General features: G+C 38.9%; 1 protein-coding gene across 2 annotated transcripts in view; it reads left to right on the forward strand.

Moving 5' to 3' along the window:
• Nucleotides 1-25711, forward strand: part of Tpgs2 (tubulin polyglutamylase complex subunit 2) — a 39859-nt gene extending 14148 nt beyond the window's left edge. Inside the window, exons 3-7 of one of the 2 annotated variants that reach the window (XM_003474001.5) lie at nt 11102-11189; nt 13182-13310; nt 15273-15386; nt 16941-17101; nt 18867-25711. In XM_003474001.5, the coding sequence (XP_003474049.1) occupies nt 11102-11189; nt 13182-13310; nt 15273-15386; nt 16941-17101; nt 18867-19094 (720 nt within the window). In that variant the 3' untranslated portion in view covers nt 19095-25711. Of the gene's footprint in view, nt 1-11101; nt 11190-13181; nt 13311-14179; nt 14258-15272; nt 15387-16940; nt 17102-18866 lie in introns of those variants that run through there. The other variant, XM_023566816.2, reaches the window with a different exon arrangement.
• Nucleotides 25712-27163: the final 1452 nt, after the last annotated feature.

The raw sequence follows: 27163 nt of genomic DNA on the forward strand, positions 1-27163 counted from the left end.
ATAGATTCTGTAGCATGTACATAGCCATTTTTCCAAACACCGTTTATTAAAAAGATTGTCTTTTCTCCATTGTGTGTTCTTGCCATCTATGTCAAAAACTGGTAAATATATGGATTTGATTGCAGGCTTTTAGTTCTTCTGTTCCATTGTTCTTTGTGTCTGAGTGTGTATCAGTCCAGAGTGTGTTTGAGTTATGATAATGCTTAATGCTTTGAAGACATGTATTTTAATGCTTCAAATATTGCTCTTTTTGCAAAAGATTGTTTTTCCTATTGGGCAGTGGGGTCTTATTTGGTTCCATTGACATTTTAGGATTTTTAAAAATTTCTGTGAAGAATGTCATTGATAGTTTGATGGGAATTACGTTGAATCTGTAGATTGCTTTGGGTAATATGGACATCTTACCAATGTTAATTCTTCCAGTGGATATAGATAAGCTATATTTCCATTTTGTGTTTCTTTTCTACAATTCTTTTATCAGTGTTTTCTAATTTTCATTGTCAAGAACATTTCTTGGTAAAATTTATTAAATATTTTTTGTATCTTTTGTGAATGAAATTGTTTCTTGATTTATTTCTCAGCAGTGTCATTACTGATATATAAAAATCTGATTATTGTGTGTTTTGTGCATTGATTTCATATATTGCAACTTACTAAATTTGTTTATAAATTCTAACCTTTTTTGGTGGAGTCATTAGGTGTTCTAGTATATAAAATCCTGTCATTTGCAAAATTAATTTGATCTCTTTCTTTCTTATTTAGATTCGTTCATTCTTTCTTTCCTTCCTTCCTTTCACTTGCCTTTTTGATCTGGCTAAGTCTTCTGAATACTTTATGAATAAAAGTGGTGGAAGTAGATATTCTTACTTTGTTCTTGATCTTTAAAAATTTAACCTTTTTCATAGTATCAAGAGCTTCATTGCCGAGGTACCTAATTTTTTAAAGTTTTAATTATGAAGGGAGAATGAATTTAATCAAATGTTTTTTCTGGATCTATTGAGATGATCATAAGGCTTTTGTCCTTTCTTCTATTGGTTTGATCTACTATATTCAATGATTTGTATATGTTAAAGCAGCCTGCATTTCTTGTATGAATACCATCTTATCATAATCTTTTAAATGTGATGTTGGATTTGATATATTGGTATTTTTGAGAATTTAGTGTATATCACAGATATCAATTGGTTGTTTCCACTTTTGTTGTACCTTTGCAGGTTTTAGTATAAAGGTAATCCTGGCTTTGTAGGATGAGATTGGAGTTCACTGTATTTCAATACTTTGGAATGGTTTGAGAAGACTTGGTATTAGTTTTTCCTTAAAGCTTTGTTAAAGTTCTACAATGAAGCCGTCTAGTCCTAGGCATTTTACTACTGATTCAGTGTCTTTGTTTATTATGCATCTGCTTGGGTTTTTTATGTGCCCTTGAGTCTATTTTGTTTGGTTATAAATGTCTAGAAATGTATCCATTTCCTTTTAAGTTTTACAAGGTAGTTGTACATAATAGCTCCAGATGATCATTTGTTGTTTCTATGTTGTTTCATGTCTCCTTTTTCATTACTGATTTTACTAGAGTCTTCTCTTTTTTTTTTTTTGGTTAGTCTAGCTACAGTTTTTGTCAGTTTTCTTTTCAAAACACCAACTGTTTCACTGATCTTTTATATTGTTTTTTTTTAGTCTCTTCTGTTCTGATCTTTGTTATTATTTTTCTTTTAGTAATTTGGCTTTAGTGTATTCTTGCTTTCCTAGTTTCTTATGTTGCATTTTTAGGTGGTTATTTTTTTGTAATCTATTTTTTTATGTAGGCAATTATTAGTATAAAGTTCCTTGGTACAGCTTTTGTTGTGGCCCATAGGTTTGTTATGTTATTCTTCATTTTCAATTGTTTCCAGAAATTTTTAAATTTTCCTTTTGATTTCTTTCCTGACCCATTGTTTGGTTAAGGGGATGTTGTTTAACTTTCATGTATTTCTATAATTTCTAAAGTTCTTGTTGGTTTGTAGTTTTATTTCATTGTGGTTAGAGAATATATATGCTGTGGTTTCATTTTCTTTGACTCTGTTAAGACTTGTTTTGTGGCCTAACATATGGTCTAGAATGTAAAATGTCTCACATTTGCTAAGAAGAATTTCATTTCTGCAGTTCTTGGTTGAAATGGTCCACAAATGTCTTTTTAGGTTTATTTGGTCTGAAGTATAGTTTAAACCTAATGTTTCTCTGTTGGTTTTGTGTGTGTGTGTGTGTGCCACATCCAGCACAGCTCCATAACTTCTCAGGGAGCAGATGATGGAGAATGAAGAAATGAAGACAAGAATCAAAAAACAGAAAGCTGAGATCATATGGCACCCTCTGTCCAGATGGGAGGAAAAGAACTGCCCAACACTGCAGGACATTTACTTCTACACTTGTGAAGATACTGTCAATTGAAACACCTCTGTGAAGCAGTTTGATTGTTTAGCTCACCTCAGGGAACCTCGTGTTCTTGGAGCCAGAACAGCTTGTTTATGTGGCTGTCCTTAGGTGCTCCGTGTAAGGAGCCCTTCCTATCCTCTTGTCATGGTCCAGAAAGTTTATAATTGTAACCCCATGGAAAAGTTGCTGAAAGTCCAATACGTTAATCCCAATCTACCACTTCCAGTGCAACCCACAGTGAAAATAAAGACACTAAGACATTTATAGTTATGGGGAACCAAGGGATCTTAAGTCTGGCTAGGATAAACATTCATTGGAACAAAGGCCTTGACCCAAGGCCTAATCCAGATTTTATTAGTTCATGAAGAAGGGAGTGGCTTGAGGATTAGTGACTGTGAAAATGGCAGGAAATACATGAGTACTGTAAGCTGGGATAGCTAGGAGGCCTGAAAGCATCTCTGCAATATGTAGAAGGATATGCAGGAAGGTCAATCTGCATAACACAGTGGAGGTAGCATCAGTGCTTCAGCTTTTATCTCAAGGCTCGAACCCAGTTGAGAGTCCTGGAGTGGTAGCTCTTCATTCCTCCTGGCTCAACCATGTTTTGGGAGTCAGAGGATAGGGAAATAGCAACTTCTGCCTAACTTCAAAAAGTATGCATCAGCACCTCAACTAGCCATGTGTATATTGCTTAGAGCAGTTGAAGGGAAAAGGAAACAGCTTAGCCAGCTTTGTACATGTGAGTACATGGAGAGAGGGCCGGGTTTAGCTAAAGTAAAGTAATTGCCCTTTGTTTAAGGAGAGTGGCCCAGCTGGTCCTCCTCCCTAGGCTGGCCTTGCTTTAGTCCCGTACATGTGACCAATTTCAGCTGCTCTCCACAGTTTGTGTATGTTTTTGTTTGTGTCTGTGTCTATCTATGTCTATGTCTGTGCGAATATATAAATTGTCCATTGATGAAAGTGCGGTGTTTAAGCCTCTGTAGCTATTGTTGTTTTAGACTTGTTGTTCTTTTCTATTAATAGTTTACTTAATAATTGGTACTCTAGTATTCGATGCACGTACATTTATAATTGTTATGTTCTCTTGTTGCTTTGATCCTTTTTTCATTATATAATGACCATCTTTATCCATTTTGATAGTTTTTGACTTAAAGTCCACCTAACATAGTATAGCTATTCTCTGTTGCTTTTGGTTTCTGTTTGCATGATGTGGTAGTCAGCTTTCCATTACTCTTAACAAATATGTAAGATAAATCAACTTCAAATAAGGAAAGATTTATCTTGGCTCACTGTCCATGAGGTAGATCCTTGGCCTTTAGGCCTGTGATGAGGTAGTGTGACTTGTCTGGTGTGTGTGGCAGAAAGAACAGTGTAGCTTAGCTCATGGCAGTTGAGAAGCAAAGAATGAAAGAGGAGGAGCTGGGATCTCAATAACCCTTTCAGGAACATCCCACCAATGAGCTAAATCTTACCACTCAGGGCTGCCTCTTTAGGTTTTCTCTACTTCCCAATGATACTAAGCTTTGGACTAAGCCTTTAACACATAGACCTTTGAGGCACACTTAAGGTCCAAATCTTTGTCCAGCTCATTTTCAGACTGTGTCTTTGCCGGTGAAATGAGTTTCTTGTAGGCAGCTTATCAATTTTTTCTATCCATTTAATCAGTATGTATCTTTCAGTTGAGGTATGTGATCCTTTTGTATTCAAGGTCATTTTTGATAAGAAATAGTCTATCATTTTGTTAATTATCTCCGTTGTTTTATAGATTTTTTTATTCACTTTTATTAATATTTAGGGTTTGGTGAGCTTTTATACTCCTTGGATTTTATTCTCTTTATTTTTTGTATGTCTGTTCTACTATTAATTTTTGTAGTTTTATGTGATTTCACTTCTATAGAAACTTTTAAGAGAGTTCTTATAGGGATGATCTAGTGGTGATAAACTTTCTACTTTAGTTATCCTAAGGAAACTTTATTTGTCCTTTTAAAAAAGGAGCAATTGTTTTTGGTTGGCAGTTTTCTTCTTCAATATGTTGTGTATATCATCACTTGCTCCCTTTAACCGTAATGTTTCTGTGGAGAAGTCTACTGCTAGTCTGATAGAGATTCCTTTTTATGCCACTTCTTTCCTGATGTTTTTACAATTCTTTTTTTCCCTTTGTACTTTTGACAGTTTGATTATAAATCTTACAGCTCATTTTTTAGAGGGCTGTACTTTAAAAGCTCCTTTGAGCTTTCTGGATGTGGATGTTAGTATCTTTCCAAAGATTTGGAACAGTCTCAGCAATTGTTTCATTAAATAGATTTTCTGTGCCTTTTCCCTTTTCTTCTTTTTCTGGAGCAAAAAAGTTTACAATGTTAATGGTGTCTTGTAAGTTTCAAAGGTTTCTTTAGTCTTTTTAATTTGGTTTGTTTCTTTGAGTCATTTCAAAAGCTTGTCTTCAAGCTCAGAAGATCTTTCTTCTGCTTACTGTATTATATCTTTGAGGCTCTCCACTATATTTTTTTTTTATTTCGTTTAATGAGTTCTTTAGTACCATATTTTCTATTTGGGTCTTCCTTTCTTTGCTGAATTTCTCATTCATGTCATGAATTGTCTTCCTAACATCCTTAAACTGTCAGTATTCTCTGGTATCTAATTAAGTTTCATTAAAAATCATTCTTCTGAATTCTTTGTTAGACAATGCAGTAATTTATTTTTCTTTGGAATTTGTTGCTGGAGCATTTTGTTCCTTTGGAGGCATCGTGTTACCTTATTTTTTTTCATGTTTGTGTCCTTGTATTGATTGAGTGCATCTGGTAAGCTGGCTGCTTCTATCAGTTTTTGGGGGGCAGCTCTTAAAATAAAATACTTTGCTGGTGATATGTCATAAAGTATTGGTTAAATATGCTACACTGATTTTGGTTCCAAGATTTAGCATCCATATTGCTTCTTCAGTAGCAATCCAAGTTGGCCTACTGCTGTCTCAGTGACCTCTGCTTTAATTGTGGGGTCACACTGCCAGCTGGTATGCACCTCATTTAGATGGGACAGAATCACTGGCAACTGCTGGCACAGTGCACCCAGCTGCAGCTATGTGGCACATACTAGTTTCTAAGGTTATAGGGGAGGGGGACTCCCCCAGTGGGAGTAGCATGCCATATCCAATAGTAGGGCAGAGGGCTAGTCTTTCAGGTCTGCACAGGGGCTAAAGACTACCCTTAAGCCCAGACTAACAAGCTATCAGTATTTAAGAGCTACGTGGCCAACTTTCTGGAGGTTCTGGGATCCAACCTGCTGTAGGTAAGCCTTTCAGCTGCTTCTCAGGACCAAAAGTTGGTTACTGAGGCCTTCTGTTTCTCAGGTTCTCACTGGGCCAAGCTTTTGCAATCAGGCTGCATAGTTGCTTGTTGAAGGATAGACAGGGCCTCTCAGCAGCTTCTTAGGGAGGACCTCAGTGAGCCATGCCACTCATGAAAGAGAGCTACATATCTGCTTCTTATGGCCTCTGTGGCTGCCACTGTTTTTTAGACACAGGTCAGCTAAACTGCTGAAGGCAGCTGGGCAGCTGCTTCAGAGCCCAGTGTGGGAAAGGTCTCAAGATGTGTTTGTACAGTAGGCCCCTGAGTAAGGGAGGGTACAGTGTGAGCTGGGCTTTTTCTCTGGAGCAAGAGCAGCGAAGCAATGTGGTAACCTGACAGCTCTCCAAATTGGGCTTGGGACCCATCAGGGTCATAGAATCCTTGAGCAACAAATGTTTCAAGTGGCATGAGAATTGGCAGGAGCATCCTGATTATTTTTCCCCCTCTTGCAAAGTCCCTCTTGATTCAGGATTGCACTAGAGAGGCAAAACGGTAGATGTTGTATATTTGATTCTTTTTTTTTTTTTTTTAATAAGGCTGTGATGAGCCAGGTATGGTGGTACACACCTGTAATCCCAGCACTCTGGAGGCTAAGGTAGGATTGCCATGAATTCAAAGCCAGGCTGGGCTACATAGTAAGTTCAAGGCCAGCCTGAATTACATAGCAAGATCCAGAAGAAGAGCAGGGAGGGGAAGGAGGAAAAATGGTAAGGTTGTGATGTATCCCTGTGTTCATGTCTCTGCCACACCTACACTAGACTCCAGCACACTCTCGAATACTGCAGTGAAATACAAGGTTTGATCAACAAAAATGGTGTGTGTTTAAAAAAATTATTACAGTAAAAGACAGATTGTCATTAATGCTCCTCAAAAGATTCCTCCTCACTTTGAACACTTTCCCACCATTCTGGCCATTTTCTGATGCAGTTATGGGGGTACTCTTTTTGTGAGTGTTTTTATAAAATATAATCCAAAAATACAGTAAATACTGCCACTGAATGGTATCCAATGGAAAGGTAACCTCATAGAAACATGACAGTGTGTTCCTTATTCACCAAATCTAGTAACGTGTAACTCCTGGCTCTTCCCCCAAAGTAAATGACAATGAAAGGTAACCAATTTGAATTGATTTAGACCATCAAGGTGGCCATGACTATACAACTGTGATTTCTAGAACTGTTTCAGAAAGTGGCAAGTATGATAGGAAACTGTTCAGAGTAATGGGAGGGGTGGGTATTTTAAGAGAAATTAATAGCAATGTGTCTTCTACTATAATAAAAAAATCAATTTAAATATTCACTTAACTTTATGATCACCCCTCAGAGCTGTTTTGTTGTTGTTTGTTGTGGAAGGAAATGTGCCAGGTACCTAGTGAAAGCTACCTTGTCTGCTCATAAATCTTTTCCCTTGGATTCTAAAGCACCATCTTTTTCAGACTGTTCTTCGTAATTCTCTTTGCCCCTCATAGTTCCACTATACTTACCTCTTACACATTTGTCTCTGTATAAATTAGGAATGAATTTGATTCAAGAAAGTGTAATGTTGATTTAACAATAGCTTAAACAAATAGGAATTAGTATTTGTCTTGTAACAGATCCTGTGGTAGACAATTAGTTGATTCATCAGCCATGATAATGTTTCGCCATTGTTCCTATGGTTTTGTCATTTTCCTTTTTGATGACCAGTTGACTCAGGGTCCCACCTGTCACCTCCAAGCACAAGATAGTAAAAAAAACATAAAGGGATGTCTCCAGCTCTGTCTCCTTTTAACAAGAACGTAAAACACGATTTGGCTAGTTCAGGGCCTGACTATTCTAAAGGTTGTTTTGGTTGAGTTTGTTACATACTTTCTTCACCAAAACATATGGTATCCCCAGACAGAGGCAAAATTTATAAATTTTTTATCTATTTTTAGAGAGACTGATGGTTGTTTAGAGAAATATTTGGAGCAAATTATTCTGCTGCTTCTTTAAATACTGACCTGTTAAGTACTGGCCCAGAACTCTTATAAGAGCTTGACTCAGTAAGCTAATTCCTCACTCCCCCATCTTTGAAGGGACTTTGAGAATTCTACGGGGATCTCACACTATTCCTTCACAGCCCAAATTTTCTTTCTGTTCCATGAAATGTCCCCTCCAAGAAGAATTTAAGTAGATGTGTTGTCTTATTGCCTCATATTTCCAGGAATATTTGTGCTCCTCCTTGGTTGGCTTCCTCTGGCTGTTGTTGCAAACAGATGCACACATAGCCTGCTCAAAAAGGATAGGCACTTGTAGAAACATTAATTTCCATCCTCCCACACCTCTCTGATTTAATCCTGCATCTGCTACTTCACTCCATTCCAAGACAAGGTGGCCTCTAAAAGTGGAGGGAACAGTCCGCACAGAATTGTTCATAAGTAGAGAAAGCGAGCAAGAGGCAGTGGGCAGCTTTTCTGTTGAGGAGCATCAGTTCTCATGAAGGCTTTCCGGGAATCAAGTTGATTCCCAAAACTAATGAAGTGGTAACAAGATTTGTGTTGGATTCTTTATAGAGTAGCTTAAAGAAACTACTGTACTTAGCCTCCATAGGAGGAGAAAAAAGTAGAGAAAATCGGGAGCCATGTGACAGAGTCATCATCACCATACAGATAGATACAGCAGTAGGTTGCAGGTGTAGTCAGCTGTTACCTTACAGACTAATCAGCGCTGACCTATGTTCTTGACCTTCTTTCTAAATTCTCCCTCCAATCTTGATATGCCTGTCTTCCAGTCACTTTCTGCCAGTCTTCCTTCTCTCTTTTTATCTGTCCCCCTCCCCCCTCCAAAAGAAGAAAAGATTAAACTCAGGTGTGGAGAGAAACCCTTAAAATGGGTTGATTGCTCCTGGGGAACAGTGGACTCTCCATATTGACAAAGAGAGAAATTAAAATGCTAGTAACTGAGTCTCTGGCTAGGGCAAAGGCACTATAGTTCCCTGGAAGACTCACTCAAAAAAATTAAACATTCAACAAAGAAGCAGCAGGGCTAGGAACCACCATTCATATATATTAGGACAGTGTAGACTTAATATTTTTCATGGATTTGGCTAACCTGACAATTTATATTAATATTTAAAATGTATTATATAATTTCACTGACTTTTCATGTTTTTATGAATTTTGAATTTTTTAAAAAACAATGATATAAAATGTTAAAACTTCTTGGATAAAATACCATAACAAAAAATATTACTACTACTGGAATTCTTAGCCTAACTTAAAAACAAACAATTTCAAGCAATCTACCAGCCTTTCTCTGCTGAATTTCTTTGAATATTCATTAAGAATAGGTGGGCATGGTAGCACAATGAACACTCAACAGACATCACAAATTCAACCCCAGCCTGAGCAATTTAGCCATGTCCTGTCTCAAAATGAAAAAGGCCTTCTAAGATAAAAATATGCAGTATATTAACTAGTGTTAATTTTGTTTTTTAAAATTCTGCATCATTTATTCTGTTTTTTTTTTATTTTTTTTTAAAAAAACATGAAAATGGCTGCAGAACACATATAGCTTAGTGTAAAGTCCAATCCTCAGTACCCAAAAACAAACAAAAAATCCCCAGGCTGATACACAGCATTTTCCTTGTATGTACCACAAGGTGGCACTACTGATCAAAATCTTTGGATACTGGCTTTGGGAGCTACAGAAGGAAAGAATTCTATCAGAACACTGTTAACTGTGGATTTCCTGTGCCTAGGCTCCTGGGGATGGAGAGGCATTCTGAATGCAGTTTTGCTCTTTGGAACCACAGAGAATAGAGCATACAGGAAGCAAGATCTAAATTCCAAATACAGTGCTGTAACTTAGAGGGAAAATAAATTAACCCAAAAAATCTGAGAATCCAGTGCTTTACATTTCATATCTTTGAGATTGGTAACTAGGGGGTAATAAGTGAAAACATAAAAACTGATAAGCATCATATTCTAGGTTTTCCTGTTTTGGTAACTAGGTGGTAACAAGAGAAAATATAAAAACTAATAAACATCATATTCTAGGTTTTCCTGTTTTCGTTTTTGTTTTGTTTTTTATTTTGGTTTTGGTACCAGAAATCAAACTCAGAACCTTGAGCTTGCCAGGCTGGAACTTATGCCACTGAGCTATGTCCCTGGCCCCATATTCTAGTTCTTAAAGAACCTTAAAAACTTGATTCATTAAAATGACAGCTCTTGTCTAACTAAGCTAAAACACTGCTTAAAATGACCTACCAGCTTTTCTTCTCACCTGTAGAACTTGAAGATGTTATGACTCCAAATAATAACTGCCTAGTCCTCTTATCTTCCTGTCAAGCTTAAATGCTTCCCACCACCAGTGTTTTGTAGATTCCATTTTAGAATTTATTCTTGAACCTAGACCAGTACAATTTAAGTGATATATTCAAAGTCACTTAGCTAGTAGCAGAAATTAAGACGTGAACTCAGATTGTCTTGCTATGTAATATTTGCCCACGCATTGGGTCCTTCGAACTCAGTGATGGGAAGACTTAAAATAAACCTGACATACACAGTGGTTAGTATTAGATTGTAGAGAGACCAATAAAAGTTTGGACCGAGTTACTAACATATTGCCTGTTTGCCTTTATAACCATATCAAGAAGACACTCTAGAGTACTCTAGAAGGAGTTAAACAACTCATCTTTCTGTATACTCAGTGATTTAAATTGGCTAGAGAAGACTGGTGAGGCCCGTGCACAGATACGAATTATTTAGTACCTAAGGCTTACTCCTTGTACTTCCTAATAGGATACCGAGCTATTCCTTTGTCTGTACCAGTTTGGAGGATTTCTTATCCATATAAAATATTTGTATACAACCACAATTTTCTAAGAAATGTCAGAAATATTAGAATGTTGTTGCACTAAATGCCTTGAAAATATATTCTTCACTCTTAAAATATTACCATTTGTCAGGTAATTTATTTCAGGAATCAGTATATACAGATAGATCTGAAATTTATGACAATGATCATTTTGTTCTAACATTGTTAGACCTTGTCTCTCATCACATTCTGTTATTTCCTCTCAGCTTGCTCTGAGCTCTTCCCTCCCACCCTCTCCCCCCACCCCCCCAGACACCCCAGCTAGTCACCAGGACATAAATCATGGCAAAGCAGATACCTAGTCTGCTTTATCTAATGAGGAAGAAAAAAATGTCAGGCTGGTGAGTCTGCTCATAGACCTCACCACCTATCTAATGAAGTTGATAGATACTTATCAGTCATTCTGTTTTAGGAATCTGAATCATGGTAAACAGAGTCCCCATGCTTTGAGTGTAGCCCTACTCCCTTTTTCCCAGTCCTCATCTAACACACTCCATTGCTTTGTAATTCTAGAAAAATGACTGTATGATGCCTGAGGATATGAAGAACTTTTACCTGATGACCAACGGCTTCCACATGACCTGGAGTGTGAAGCTAGATGGTGAGTTGGTTTCCTTGCTGTTGGGGAACATTCCACTGATGGACAGTTTGGATGGCTTGACTCAGAGAGCCTTACAATTTTAGAATTTTTGAATCTGGACAGTTTTTGTCAGTGTTCATAAAATGCCACATCCAAAAGTTTTAATTTTCTCCCAAAGCTAACCAGTACCATCAGAGCTTCACCTATCACCACCCTCTTCCAGTGTCTTCCTAATCAGGAAGCTCGGTTTAGAGGCTTCTTGTTAACCACAAAGAACCCAACAAACTCAAACACAAATTTGCGGAGTACTCCGTCCCAAACTAGTTTTCCCAGGGTCAGCTACCACACCAGCCTCCAGTATTTCTGGAAACAGCTGCCCATGTCATCCAGGCTCCTTCCCTTTTCTTATCATTGTGGATACTTCAGGGCTGTCACCTCAAAACACAGCCTTTCCTTCTCTCCTTTATATCACCTCAGCATGAGTCACCAACCACTTCGGTTTTTAGGCTGTCATCTTAGCTTTTAGTGTTCTAAAGCCAAGACATTTGCAGATGTAGGAACTCAGGACTTTGGACAGAGATTGTAGACACTATGTCGACATGAAAGGCAGCATTGCATTTAGGTGAAGATTTATGTAAAAGCTCATAAGCCAGGAAATCCTGACCTAGCCACAGGAGTCCAGCCCATTCCTGGCATAGACTTGCCAGCCCCACTTTTGTTGGCCTTTATTGTTTCCATCTCCAACCTCATCCCACAGACAAAACACCCACAATTCTGAGGCAGAATTAACTTCTGTTGCATAGCAGACCTACTTAGCTGGTTAGTTTCCTCATTGCCACTGTCCTCTTCCTGTATATCTTGAGTTTGTTTGTTTGTTTGCTTTGGTGAGTCCCAAAGCCTTCTTATCTGCCTGCACAGAAGTAGTTTCTATAATTTATTAGTGAATATTTAACATTAGCTTCTAGCTTAGACTCGATTCCTTCAGTAGTCTATTTATCACCAGCATCAGTGCCCTCTTCAGAGCATGGACCTGGCCTTGGGAATCTGGAGTGACAAACAGGGAACAAAGACAAGACTTATAAACTCTATTGCCTACATCATGGGGACAGATCAGCACCAAGTATGTCCTAGAGAAGAGATTTTTATGAATATTTTATAAATGAGCCTTTTTCATGTTGCAGTATCTTTGGTAATTTAATTATCCCCATCCTGGTCTTTTTATTCCCATTACCATACACATTCTTTACTGAATAGTTTAAGTCAGTAGAAGAGGCAGCTTCTGATGTTTAGTGACATTTTTTTTTCTTGTACTGTCCCTGTTCTATACAACACCTGTTTCATTGCCTTCAACCATTCCCATTTTTTTCAGAAGTTATATTTCTAAATCCATGTGTGCCACCTTGTGTCCAGCATCCTATATAACAGGGGCCTTATTTAACAGATGAGGAAAACATGCAGTCTCCCCATTCATTATTTACACCCTAATCAGAAGACTGAACAGGCAAGAAGACTGTCATGTTCATTCCATTGAGTAAGGGTAAATGACAAATACAAAGAGGGAAATTTTCTGTCTTGAAAGCTTGTAAGGAGAGAAAGGGCCTATTAAATAATCAAGGCTTTTACTCCTTTAGAAAGTGTAATTCTTTTTACATAATATTGGAAGAGAGAGTAAAACTATTATTACATAATTTACTTTTAAGTTTCCTAAATCTGGGCTTTCCAACTTACTTTGAGTGTCTCTTGCAAGTTTTTCTTCATCTGCACCCAAATGATATAGTAGGTATTATTCATCATCTAGGACCCCAAGGTCATTTTCTTTTTCTTTTTTGTCCTGCATTAAAAGCTGGCGTCTGGGACATGTAGTGAGTGATCTTTGTCTTGTACCTTCCAGCAGATGCCTCAGCCGTGGGACTAAACAATAGTTCTACTTGGAATATTGAAGGAGAAACCTTTTGATGAGCATTGTAAATAGGCTGATATTTTGTGTCATTCTTCTTTTTGATGTTCCCACAGAGCACATCATTCCACTGGGCAACATGGCAATTAACAGCATCTCAAAACTAACTGAGCTCAACCAGTCTTCTGTGTATTCACTTCCTAGCGCACCGACTCTGGCAGACCTGGAGGACGATACATATGAAGGTACCTGGCGGAACTTCTGCTTTGGATTAGAATCAGCCTGCTTGTTAGTATGTTTTACCAAACTAAAACCCTTCTGATTCATAATTTCTTAGGAGCTCAGGATTTAGGAGAGAAAAATAAATAAAATTTTAAAACACCCTGTATCAAAAAAAGAAATTTCATGAAGACAATGCCAGAGTTGGTACTTTGTTTTCTGCACCCAATTCAGTGCTTAGAAAACATAGTAGGTAATTAAAGAGAACTTGATGAGTGAATGAATATTATAAGTTTTTCTCAAGACTTCAATCTCAAGAGAACTCAGGGAATATGGCACTCTAAATATAGTTCTTTTCCTCTCCATTTCCATCTCCAAGTTCTTTGCCACTTCTGAGTGAAATGGCTCATAGGTCAAATAGTTGCTAAAGCCTATGAATAACAGGGTGTAAGTGAGGGCTTCTTCGGTCAGGATATCTTATAACAAACCTTTGTCTTAAGTTACTTTCTCATCGCTGAAGCAAAATACCCAAAATCCACAATTTAAGGAAGGTTTATCTGGCTTACATTTTAGTCCATAGCGTTGGCTTCAAGGCAGGATGGCATGATAGAGGAGAGCTGCTTATGGCATGGCAGGTAGGAAGCAGAGAGTGAAGAAAGGAACCAGGGAAACAGAAAAACTATTCTAGGCCATGACCCCTCGTGACCCACTTTTTCTGAGACTGGATGAGCTCAGTTAATTTTGAGATGCTGTTAATTGCCATGTTGCCCAGTAAATAAACCCCTCTGATCCAGCTATCTTCCAAGAATTTTGCCTACGAGGCTCTTGGGGAATACCTATATAAATCATAACACCCGATTACAGTGTCTAAATAACAGTGTATTTTTTCTTATAGCAAGAAATCTGGAACTAGCTGGTGTAGTTGCCTGAGAAAGTCAGGATTCCTCTGGCTTCTTGTGTCAACAACCTTTGGGTATGATTTTCATCCTTATGGTTGAGGAATGTGGGCTCTGCCTCTAGGCCAGGATTCACTTTCAGCCACTTAGCCCTGCTCTTAGATACTAGTCACATGACCCTTTCACATTAAGCCCTAAAAATTTCTTCTTCTTGTGCTATAAACTTTTTTTTAATGTAACCAAATGAAGGGACTACCCATCATGTTCACAGGTCCCCAAGTGCCCTCAGAGAAGAGTGATGTGTACACTAGGGTGCAGCAGTCTTGGAGGCCATAATCTTGGGGGCCACCTGAGAATTCTGGGTGCCCATCTTGGTTAGGGAAATAATGATACATTGTTTAAAAGTAAGAATGGAGCCAGATGGATCTACTCATACAAACAACAAATGATCATAACCAGTTCCCAACCTAAAATAAAAAATTTGAATAGTAAAATTTGTTTGGGGATAAATAACAGAGAATTCCAGTACAGGATGCACAAGTTAATGACAAATCATAAGTACATCCACAAGAATTTTGATAAAGGGAAACTTAAATGCAAAAAAAAAGTATGAATAAGCTGCGAAGAAACAAGGTTCATTGATCTCAAAAGGTAATTGCCGAAATTGATGTTAACCCACTAATGGAGACAGACATTTCTAGGCAAGTGTTTTTATATGAACTTCTTCAGTCTTAAAGAGATTATCCCAGTAAACAGTGATGCAGAAGCCATGTGCAAAATGAACAAGGCACACAAGGCATGAGATACATGTGGGATGCGAAGGAATTTCTTGTGGGTTTTAGGAATGTCCTTGTGATAGTTCTAATTGATTCCCTGTTTATTGATGATGGAAAAACCCAGACAGAAGGCCTAATCCATCAGTGAGATCTAGGGCATTTAAAGCATATGATTCTTTTAAAAATAATACTTAAGAATATGTCTAAAAGAATACTTCTTCCTGGTTTTTTTTTTTTTTTTTGGCTTTTTTTTAAATGTACAGCTCCGTGTAAGTTGAGCTTATTCAAACCTTACCATTAACTTCTGGGTTTGTAGCCAGTGAGGACCAGCCAGAGAAGCCTCATTTTGACTCTCGAAGTGTAATATTTGAACTGGACTCATGCAATGGTAATGGAAAGGTTTGCCTTGTCTACAAAACTGGGAAACCAGGTAAGAATCCTTTACCAACAAAGTCATATAGTTTGAGTTTAGCCTTCTTGCTTTGCTTGTTGGTTGTCACACAAAAAGCACATACCTCCTTGGCTTTCTGAGATGCTACTAGGCTTCTGGTATGTGTGAAGACCCAGAAAGCACCTTTGATCATTTCCAAACATTCCCCTTGAGGCAAACATCTAGCATTCTTCATATGTGAGTGTCTACAAAACAGTAATGGGATTAGATCATAGGTAAGTAAAACCTGAAAGAAAAGGTCATTCTGTCATAGACTTCTGCAGGCTCATGGATGACATAAGCATCCAAGAAACATACTTTCTTTATTTTAAGCTTCTATATCTAGGCCAGTTAATGGTAATAAATTCTGAATTACTAGACTTTACTTGGCAAAGTAAGAGGAAAGGGCCAGATAGTGGCTACTAAGGTTCTGTGCCCTTGAGCAGCAACCACCACTTGGCCCCCTAACAGCAGTTTGGACCAGGGAACTATAAAAATACAGAGCGGGCCTAGCTCCCTTCAGAAAGCCCTGTCTGATGGGGTATGAGATACAGCATTTACCCTTGGGGGCTGAAAAGATCATCTCTAGGTAGAGGAATTATGGCAGATAGCCTGTGAGCTGCATCTCGAACTGACTGGAATTAGATGTGAGGGAGAGGGTAAAAGGGGACATCTAACCAAAAGGACAAAAGGATAAGAGCCGTGTTATGGGAAAGTACAGCTGACTCGGAGGAGTAACAGTTCAGTTCAGTGGACTACGTGGGATGAGGAAGGAGGGAAAGCTAAAAGGCAGACGGTTCCCCCTCACGCAGAGCAGTATGTGAGGCATAATGTTTAAGACAGTGGACAGTCAGTCAGGATTGCTTGGGAGAATGGCAGGATTCAGATGAAAATGTCTGTGACCAAAAGAAGTTCTGGGGAAAGAAGAGACAAGATGATGGACGCCACTTAGGGAGATGTACAGTTATCTAGATGCAGATGGACTCGGATAGGCTTGAAGGTGGTAAGAACGGAAGGCCAGAAGATGCAAGGTTGGAAGAGCTGGTACAGCAGAGCCTGAATCTGTTCAACCAGCTCATCACACGACCACACGTAGGATCCCCTGCAGTGAGCCTGTCTGGGTTTCTTCATAGTTGGTTTTCATAGCACTTCTGATGGCTAAGAGAACCTGAGCCACTCAAGAGAGCATAAGCCAGAGATTCTCGTCATCAGAAAAGCTGAAAACACAGTATTTTCTGGGGCAGAGGGGTACTGAGTCCCCTCAGAAAAGGAACATCTGCTTAGACAGCCTGAGTGTGTTTCCAGATAGCTGAAGCCCTGGTGATAAATCTAGTGACTAATGATCAAGAATGTTGAAGAGTATCAAAGAAACTGGCAAAAGTAGCCACTGAGAAATTGTAAGAGAAAAAAAGAGAACTTGTATATTTTACATCTTCCCTACTATTTGCCTTTCTAAAGTTAACATACACCATAAGTGGTGTATGTTAACTTTATAGTTTAAAGGGAAAAAACATTAAACTATCTCTTTATTATTTATTTCCTTTGTTATTGTAGCATTAGCACAAGACACTGAAATCTGGTTCCTGGACAGAGCATTATATTGGCATTTCCTCACAGATACTTTTACTGCCTATTATCGCCTGCTTATCACCCACCTGGGCCTGCCCCAATGGCAGTATGCCTTCACCAGCTATGGTATTAGCCCACAGGCCAAGGTAAGAGGACAACACCTGTCATCTCAAAATGCGACGTACATAAAATTCTGCGAGGCATGGCAGCACACATCTATAATGCCAGCACTCAGGAGGCTGAGGCAGGAGGATTGCTGTGAGTTTGAGGCTAGCCTCGACTACATAGTGAGTTCAAGGCCAACCTGAGCTACATAGTAAGATCTTATCTCAGAAAACAAAAACAAAACAACAGGGGTTGGAGATTTAGCTCAGCGGCATAAGTGCCTGCCTTGCAAGCGTTTGGTTGTGAGTTCGATCCTTGGTACCGGTAAAGAAAAGAAAAGAAAATCCGCTGGGGAAATAGTTACTTTGAAAATTCCCAGCTTCTCTGTCTGATTTATGAGATCTGGGGTAGAGCCCAGGAACTCATGTGTTTGAAGAAGCAAAGATGATTCCAATTACATGGACAACTTCGCTTTATATTCATCTAGTTAAATGATTCTCAAACTTTGTTGATCCTCAGAATCAGTCATCTTGAGGATTTTTATTTCTAACTAAATGCTATGGAGGTTTAGATCTAAATAAATTGTTTTTGAACTGGCATTACATGTATTCAGATAGAATAAAAACTACATCTTATTCCCCTGTCCTCCCATAGGAACCCATGGTTACCTGTCTGTGTATCTTGCTGAGATACTCATTACATGTAACACAGATTTTTTGAGTCCCTTTTTGCTTTTGCTAAATCACAAGTATAATGTGCTACCCACATTTTTTCTTTACCTTGCTCTTTTCACTCAATGCTGTATCTTGGAATGTCTCCCAATTACTCCATGTAGTATACTTTGTCTTCTCTAATGGCTATAGAGTATTCCACTGTATGGATATGCTCCATTTATATTATAAGTCTGAGCATCATTTCAAACAGGTACCAGGTAAAACTGATACACATCCTCATTTGAGAACAAAAAAGGGGCTGGAAGTGCTTGTGACAGGAATCAGCTGGTCTGAGCTCCTTCATGGTAGTTTCTTACAACAGTAAATGAGAAGGAAATTAGGGACTCAGCTCAGGTACCACCTTGCTAGGTATTCATTGAGTAGACCTCATTTTCCTCAAAGGTCACATAATGATAACTTCCACCTGGTCAGTGTTGTGAGGTGGTTATGATAAAAGAAAGGTCAATAAATCGGGGTGTTATTTCCCTTCAGCTATTTGGAAAACCAGTAAGGAAGAAACACCAGCATATACATCTTCCCTTAGGAAAGCACACAGTGCCCTCTGTCGTACCTCTCCTGGGGTAAAGGGTGGGGAGTGGGGTGCTGCCAGAACCCACCTGAGAAAAATAGCTACTTTGAGGACTAGTCAGAAGGACACTGTCCCCTGGCAGCTCATTAGATCAGACGGAAAGAAGTGTACTCAGATTCTTAGTTCTCACACTATCTCACATTTAATTTAGAGTTCATTAGGCTTCACAAACACATATATAGACCAAGAATAAATGGGGTCTGTCATCGCTTCCTCTTAGTGAGGAGCTAAAGAGTTTTCAAGAACATTGTTCATTAAAATGAACACAAATTGAATATCCCTTATCTGAAATGCTTGGGTAGAAGTGTTTTACATTTCAGAGTTTTTCAAATTTTGAAATATATGCATAGACTTTCTTGGTTGACACTCTTAAAAGTTTCAGATTTGAGATGCTTGACCTGTTTTTCTTTTTTCTGTTGTCCCCAGCTTTCTCCCTGCATAGCCTGACTAAGAATGGCAATTTTCCTTTGAATTCTGACCCTCTCTCTCAATTCTGCCTTACAGCAGTGGTTCAGCTTGTTTAAGCCCATCACCTACAACACAGACCTGCTCACGGGAGAGACTGACTCCTTCATGAACAAGCTGGATCCAAGCAAAGTGTTTAAGACCAAGAACAAGACTGTAATCCCAAAGAAGAAAGGGCCTGTTCAGCCAGCAGGGGGCCAGAAAGGGCCCTCAGCTCCTCCTGCCCCTAAACCCTCATCAAGTTCTGCAAACCCTATCCGCAAATGAGCACCATCTCTGCCTCTCCACCAGTCCCACAGTAGTGATTTCTATGCACAGATGGCCCCATGGGGGTCACAACCTGATTCTGTGTAATTGTAAGCATCTTACAGAGTGGCCAAAATCTTCCTGCTGACAGTAGCTGGGAACTAGAGGGGCATATGTACTGGGTTTTACCCATGCATCCTTCCCTTTTGCTCTTCCTAGTGGGTTGTGCCAGCCTCTGCCTCCAAAAGCTGTAGAGAATTTTAGATCTTAAGTGGCCAGAGAAATCTCTTAAGAACTTTCCTTTGTTTGCATACCTGACCTTCAGTCTCTCAGCAGTAATAAGAAACCACTGGTTTTTGACACTGGAACTGCACAGTTGAGTAAGTAGCCACCAGTCACATGTGGCTATTTAAATTACATGTAAAATTCGTGTCCTCAGTTGCCTTTATATTTCAAGAATTCACATGGCTAGCAGATTCCATAATGGACAGTATAGAGATATGAAATGTTTCTATCATTACAGAAAGTTACTTTGAACATCACTATATTATTTTCATACCGCTCTTCTTCAAACCAGTTAATTTTTGTTGTTAGATAATAATGCCTTAACTTCATGGGTTGTAATGTTTCATGAAAACTTTGAGTCTATAATTGTATATTCTTCATATTGTTTACCAGGAACATATTTCACTATTCTCATTTTTCATTTTCCTATAAACTTCCTCATTAGTTCCCTGTAATTTTTATTTTATTTTATTTTATTTATTTATTTATTTTGCTTTTAGTTCTGTTGTGATGTTCATTCATTTGCCAAAATGTATTTTAAGGAGACATGTACTCCTGGTACACTTTTTTCTAACCATTTAAACACGAAAAGAGAAAACACACTCCAGTGCTGTTTTGTAGCCTCCCAGAGTTTTGCTGAAGCAAGTTGCTGAACGGAAGCACTGCGCCTTCTGTGCCTGTTCTCAGCTCTGAGACATCTGTCCCACTTTGTCTCGTCCTGGGCCATCCTTTAGAGAGGCAGGCCCTGGCTTAGATCAGAATGGAGTTCTGAGAGTTTCTTTGAAAGAATTTTATAATTCAGAAATCATTTTCCTATGGATGTATAGGGAAACTAGGCATCTATCTAGCTGGCCCCATATGCCTAGTTTCTTTCTTTCTTTTTTTCTTCCTTTCTTTCTTTTAATCTGTGGTATTGGTGATCAGACTGAATTACATCTTTTTGAGACAAGGTCTCACTAAATGGCCCAGGCAGAACTAGAATTTGTGATCTTCCTGCTTTAGCCTCCCAATTGCTGGGATTTCAGGCATGTGCTGCCACACTTAGCTTATGTCTAATATTTGTTGCAAGATCACTTTGAATTTACCTGCTACATCGAATGGAATTTCTGTACAGCAAGTTGGTTGTGTTTGCAATTATGAATGGCTGTTTCCTCACTGGCCCATCACTGGGCAGAAACAAAACTTTCTCTGTACTTCCTAACAGGGATAGTGCGGAGTCACCTACTACCAGCAGGGATAGTAGGGAGCCCTTGAGTGGCTTCGATTTTTGTATTGAAATACCCGAGTCTGGGGGAGAAAGAGCCCAGAGGAGTGAAGCTCAGAGACCCGTATCAGCTGCACACCTCGGTTCCAACTCACTTTCATTCTCATTTGTGATTTCTTTCTTCTGCGGTGATTGTCCAGGCTTCCTTATACAATTTTCCAGGACTTCCTTTTTCTGTAACTCACTAGAGACATTAAAAGAAGTTCCTGAGTTTCTGTACCTGCAACTGACTCTGATACCACTTGAATATTTATCAAATGTTTCAATTCTTGGTTTGTTAGCTACAGTGATACTCATGGGGGAGCTTGAGTCTTCCCCTCGTTCTGCCACTTTTCATAGCCTCTGAGGAAAACCAGGGGAAAGAATTGGCTTTCAAGGATTGTCTCAGACAATCCTTGGTTGCTTGCTCATTTTTGTAATAGTTCAAAGTTTTGAAACATTAGTGCTTAAAAGTCTTTGGACTTCGGGAGCATAAACAGAGCTTCATGTTTTCATTCAGTTGCTTTAAAATATGTCAGTACATCAGTCATTCTGGTTCACTTCTAATGGGAATGTTGAAAATGGCACCTCTTTGCTGTTACAAAACCATTTTTAATTCACCCTGGTCATTTAAACATTTTTGAATGTTTTCAACAATGATATGACTGTCAGATTTTTCCTAATTTGGGAGCTATTCCAGCCCTTTTAATTGTTTAGGTTATTACAGTTCAAGCATTTACAAAAATGCAACATTCAAGGAAGAAACAAAAGAAATAGGATTTGACTGCTTCTCCAAGACAAGTCAAGGTTGAAAGGGGGTCAACAAGTCATGTTATTTTCCATTGCAGCCAGTCACTTTCAGTTAGTATGCAAGGAGCCCATGAATTTATTTTGGTCTCGTTCTGGAGTCCACAAGTGAAGCAGGAGAGCAATGGTTCCCATTAGAACAGTGATAATCAGCAGGAGTCCTCACAAGACTATCAGGCCAGGCTAGAGATCTGCCTCAAGGAACAGAGCCTCGAAAAGCAGGGCCAATTTCAAAGTACACAGAACTCAGCAAAATTGAAGATGTGGGCCTCTTGTACAAAAACAGGAAAACAGTTCAATGTAGTGGCATATACCTGTAATGGAGGTTGCTGGGGAGGATCACAATTGGAAACCCAGACTAGGCAACATAATGAGATCCCCCCTATCTTTTTTTAAAAAAAAAAAAAAGGCTAAGGATTTAGCTCAGTGTCACAAATGCCTGCCTGGCAAGAGCAAGGTCATGAGTTTGATCCCTGATTCCAAAACAACAAAATAGTAACACAAAAACAGTACCACTAAAAGTACTAAAATGTTCTTTCTTCTATGGTCTGTTTTATAGTTACTCATGGCAAGGTTTTCTGCTTGCTACGTAAAACTTTTAAGCAGAGAAAACTTGAATTTTTTTATATTATTAAATGCATTTTACCATTGTGCAGTTTGTTTAAAAATATAAATGCATTAACTCGTGCAACATCACCAGGATTATACAGTTTATACTTTATAGCTTATGTATGCATACAGTATGCCTGTGTATTTGATTCTTACTAGAATAGTAGAAAACTTGCACTAAATTTGATTAGCTGTTATTTCACCTTTTGATGTGTGTATATCTTACCAATCTACCCAACTTCTAGTTTATTGTTGGGTAAGAAAAGACTAAAAACAAAAAGATGTATGGACTGCCCTGTTTTCTTTTTCTTCTGTGCTGTTCTTTTCAGCATTAGTAGTTGGCTAATACAGAAAAATAAAATGAGTAAGAAATGATAGGATAGGGTTCCTCAATGTTTTGCCTTTCTAGAAGGTGCCTTGCTTCTGAATGGGCTCAGTACAGCATGTATTCAGTTAGAGGCATAACATGTTTGCCTTGTACTGATCTTGACTGACCTCTGCCACATCATGGGTCCAGTGGATTCTGACGCTCACAAAAGCTGTAATGCATGGAACACTCAGAAACAGTGGATACACATGTCCTGTGCTCATGTCTGTGACTTACAGAACATAAATGCAAGGATAAAATTGAGTTCTAGTACTCTGACAGAGCAATGAATCAATGGGAGGCCCCCCAAGTGCGCAGCCCTTTGTAACTGCATGGGGTCACCCACCTGTGAAGCTGGCCCTGTGCTTTTGGCAAAAGTTGTAACAACATGGGAGTCAAATGAGTGGCCTGGGGAAGAAACCCCGTGAGATTTGTTTGGTAACTAAAGCAACAGAAGTGGGCTCCATAGACACTATGTTGGAATTACAAAGAGAATCAGTGGCAGAGTGTTTCACAATGTGTTGATCTCATTAAGATTGTACATAAAACACTGTCATCATTCAGCTTGCAGGGAGGTAATCAAGCCAAAGATAGGAATGAAAAGTCAAAGCTTGCATGTGACAGCCCGTAGAATTGATTCCTTATGGCTGTGCTCTTAAAACTTCCAAACATGGAGCAGTGGCACTGGACTCAGATGCCCAGATCCCACACCAGACCTACTAACTTAAAATTGCCAGGAACAGTTCCAGGTACCAGGAATTTTAATCAACTAATGATGACAGTGGTGCTTATCAAGTCCAAAATTTGCTAGAGTATCAGATAGTTGTGCCTTTTATTTCATAGAGAATTCAAAACTTTTAATCCAGTAAGTCTTATATAATGACTGGCATAGAAAGACCAAGTGACCTTTTTAAAATTTCTACATGATGTATTTTTTCTAAGCTTTTAATTAAACACAAAGATGAGTATAAGAGTATAATTAATCCCCTGTATCCATCATCCAATTTCAAGTTTTCAACTCATGGCCAATCATGTTTTGTCTATATACTTAAGTCCTTCAACTTTATTTTGATTTTTCAAAATTAGCTCCAGTGTACTGGATTTTGAGCTATATTTGCTTTAGATTTTCACAGTTGCACTAGAGGTTATAATGTAACCAAAATAATAGCCACTCACATACTGTATAGGGTCCTTGGCAGCATTATTTGTACAGTATAACTCTGGCCGTTTCATTACAATTGACTGGACTCCAGGTGGGGAACTATCTGTGTTACCTGTGCTATTTCCCATAGTATTCTGTGATGAATTTCTTCCTTTGGCTTAAGCTAACAAATTGTTTTTCAGCCAAGCATTCTCTTGTAAAATACACAGCCTCTATTATGGAGTTCATTGTGGCCACTACATGAGCCAATACATAAGAACTCAGAAAATGTAGTGTTAACGTTATCCATTCTTCCTTTATGATGTGATTCCAAACTTTGTTTGCAATTACTTTCTACATGACCCATCCAGCTCTACTCTTCTCAGACATTCCCTTCTTTTCCAGAACACCAACTGGGTTTTCTTGCTCCTTTACACCTGTAGTTTCCTTCTGAGGTTCACCTTTAATTTACCTCTACCTCACAGCTCCATGAAGCTCCAGCCCACAGGGAGAGCCTGCTGTGAGTACTTCATGTCAGTACCACTTGGTTAACTTTGGTCATCTTATCTTGTTTCTTGTATGACTTCAATCACTGTTATGTTGGAGTCTGTTACTCTAGAAAGCCATCCTACTTGGTGTGGAATTCTATGAACTATTAAAAAGGGTCAGGTACATATAATTTTATACTAAATTAAAGCTGCCTCATACTTCAGGACAAATAAAAAAAGCAAAATTAATAAGTTGTGAAGATGCTGTGTAAACGTTTATACAAGTTGGGAAGACAGGGCCACTGCTTTATTCTGGAGGCAGAAATACCTTAGTTCAGTTCACAGACTGTCTCTGTCAGATGCCATAATGAAATACATTATCAGTTAAGATGTTTTGACATCAAAGTATCACCAAGACTGCCTCATGCCATGCTTACGGGCTGCGACTTGAAAACCTTTATCAGATCCTCATTTGTGGTTTTGGAAATAGGGTCTTTATACATTCTTATGCTTCCTATAGCACCTAGCACCCATGCCTTGTCCAGTATCAATTCTTGACATACATAGGAAGCAAAATGATTCAGATACTTAGCTGGATGTTTTCAATGTCCAGCCAGTTTGCCCCACCTGGATTGGGAGCAGGCCTTCCCATAGTAAGGGTCAAAGTAGTGTGGAGCAGCCAGAGGGTGACATGGTAGAAACAAATCAACAAGGCAAACCAGGTTCACCCTGGTTCATTCTCACCACTACTGCAACAAGCCAAGATACGTCACTTTCCATTCTATGACCTTAGGGAAATCTGTCTCATTCAATTTCTTTAAATGAAAATGTAGAATGACCATAAGGACTCTATTAAATAATACACATCAAATGTTCACAAAGATACACTTTTGATAAATATTTTAACTATTCTGAAGTCACTTGGAGTTACCTAGCCAAGAACTGATTTTTCTACCAAATATTTTTTTCAACAAAATTTACGTGTTTTAACACAAACCTTCATTGTAACTCCAGACATTTCAACCTTTAGGCAATTGGTGTTTCTGTTTCTACTTGCCTCTCTGATAAAATATTTTCTGATAACAAACCAGAAAACCAGAAATAGATGCAGAATGGGTGATAAGTTTTTAATCTTTAAAATTTAGATGAGGGCCAGGAATACAGCTCAGTGGCACAGTGCCTGCCTGGCAAGTACAAGGTTGTGAGTTTGATTCCTGGTACCTCGATACCAAAAAAAAAAAAAAAAAAAAATTTTAGATGATTACTACCTCCGCTAGCTCCTGGTAATCTTCCCTAAGGGATCATGGCTGTCTTTTTCCCAGCTGACTTCCCAGGCTTGGCACAATTTCCTCCTTTATTGGCTCTCAGAGCTTATTTATTGTGGTTGTGTAGCTTCTTAGAACTACATTATTGCTTGAATAAAAAATGACCTGCAGAGGTTTCATGCACTCATAGGTAGGGCTTTTGGAAGGTGTGTACACCATGGAGGCAACATAGCTAACTCACTGTGAGGAGGTGGGGTCTGGTCTGGGGGGCTGGGCTGCAAGTACGGATCTCCCTTCCTGGCTCCTCCCTCCTCACCCTGCTTCCTGGCCACCATGAGATGTGAGCTGCCTTCCCGGCTATGCCATGTCTGCCTTAGAGCCAGCCAACCACTCAATGTAACTACAAGCCAAAATAAACCTCTCCTCCTTGCAAGTTTGGAGTGTTGGGTATTTGTCCCAGCAATGAACAAACTAAGAGAGACTTCCACAAACAAAATACCACAAACTTAGTGGCTTAAAACAACAAAAATTTCCTCTTCTACTTTCACTTAACCCCTCTTCTTTCGTGTTCACGAAATCCTGCTCTACTTCTCCCTTTTCAGGATACTTATAATTGGGTTTAGGACATACCCAGACAGTCCGTGATGATTTTCCTATAATAACAGCCTCAAAATAATCACTTCTACAAAGGCCTCTCTTTCTAAGGTAACAATTACAGACTCCTAGGATTAGAACCTGGTGTCTTTGGGTGATCAGTATTCAGCATATTACAGTGGAACTTGATGGCATACCATTTCAGGCCATGAGCACAAAACAGTGAGTTCAGGAACCATAGATGATACAGAGCCAACAAAAATCAGGAGCCTGGGAACCAAGTCGTCTACTATCTGGCCTCTGCTGTTCTCACACTTTCAGCAGTGAACTTGGAAGAAAACTGAGTCTTTCACCCTATAAGGCCCTATGCACCCCTCTTCCTCCATCCCCATATCCCTTAGAATAAGTTTTTGTGAGCTTCTGTGTTTTTTGAGACAGGGTCTCATCATGTAGTTCAGCCTTGAATTCACTATGTCATCCTTGCTGGCCTCAAACTCACCTATCCACCTGCCTCAGCCTCCCCACGGCTGGGATTACAGGCATGTGCCACCACACCCAGCAGAATAAGTTATTTTTTAAACAGAAAAAAAACTTAAGATTTCAAGGAAATGAAAGCCCAGCATTTTTGACAGGAAAGTGCCTGCCTTTATTTATCAGCGCCCATATAAAGACATAAACACAAGAATATCTATGTAATTTGAACAAAAAGATTAGCAATAGCACTCTGAAATGTAAGGTACCATTCATATTAATGCTTCACAAAGTTCTTTTAGAGAAATTTAATATCCTGAGTAAAAATCACTAACAGAAACACCCAGGGTAAGTGGCAACAAAGAAAAAGGAAATAAGCAACATAAATATCCTCCAATTTTACTTTCTAAAAATTACAAAACCAATCAAGTTTAAAGATGCAGACTAATTGTGTCCAGACTCTTCCAGGCCTTTTCGATGGATCTTCCCTCCACAGAATTCTACAGCCCCGTGGGAAGGAGAATTCAGAACAGAAGGTTTTACATTCACCCAGAAAGCAGGGTTCCCATTACTCTCTGAGTTTGTCCACAATGTCAGGGTTTGTTCCCCATAGGAAGTCTTCCTGCCACTGAAGTAGGAGGCATTTCTCTGGGTAAATAAAAGACAACATTATGGCAAGAGCTGGCTTCTTAAATCACCGCCTGTGTTCCTCCCATGTTACTGGACATAAGAAATGTTTAGTAAGGGACTAGCTTGTTTCTGCCTAGCTTTTAAGATAGAAGATAAGGATAGTTTTCTAGACACCCAGTGTGCAGAAGTC

This window comes from Cavia porcellus, unplaced genomic scaffold, assembly GCF_034190915.1.
Source record: "Cavia porcellus strain 051 isolate PalLab524CR breed Dunkin Hartley unplaced genomic scaffold, mCavPor4.1 scaffold_20, whole genome shotgun sequence".
Lineage (NCBI taxonomy): Eukaryota > Metazoa > Chordata > Mammalia > Rodentia > Caviidae > Cavia > Cavia porcellus.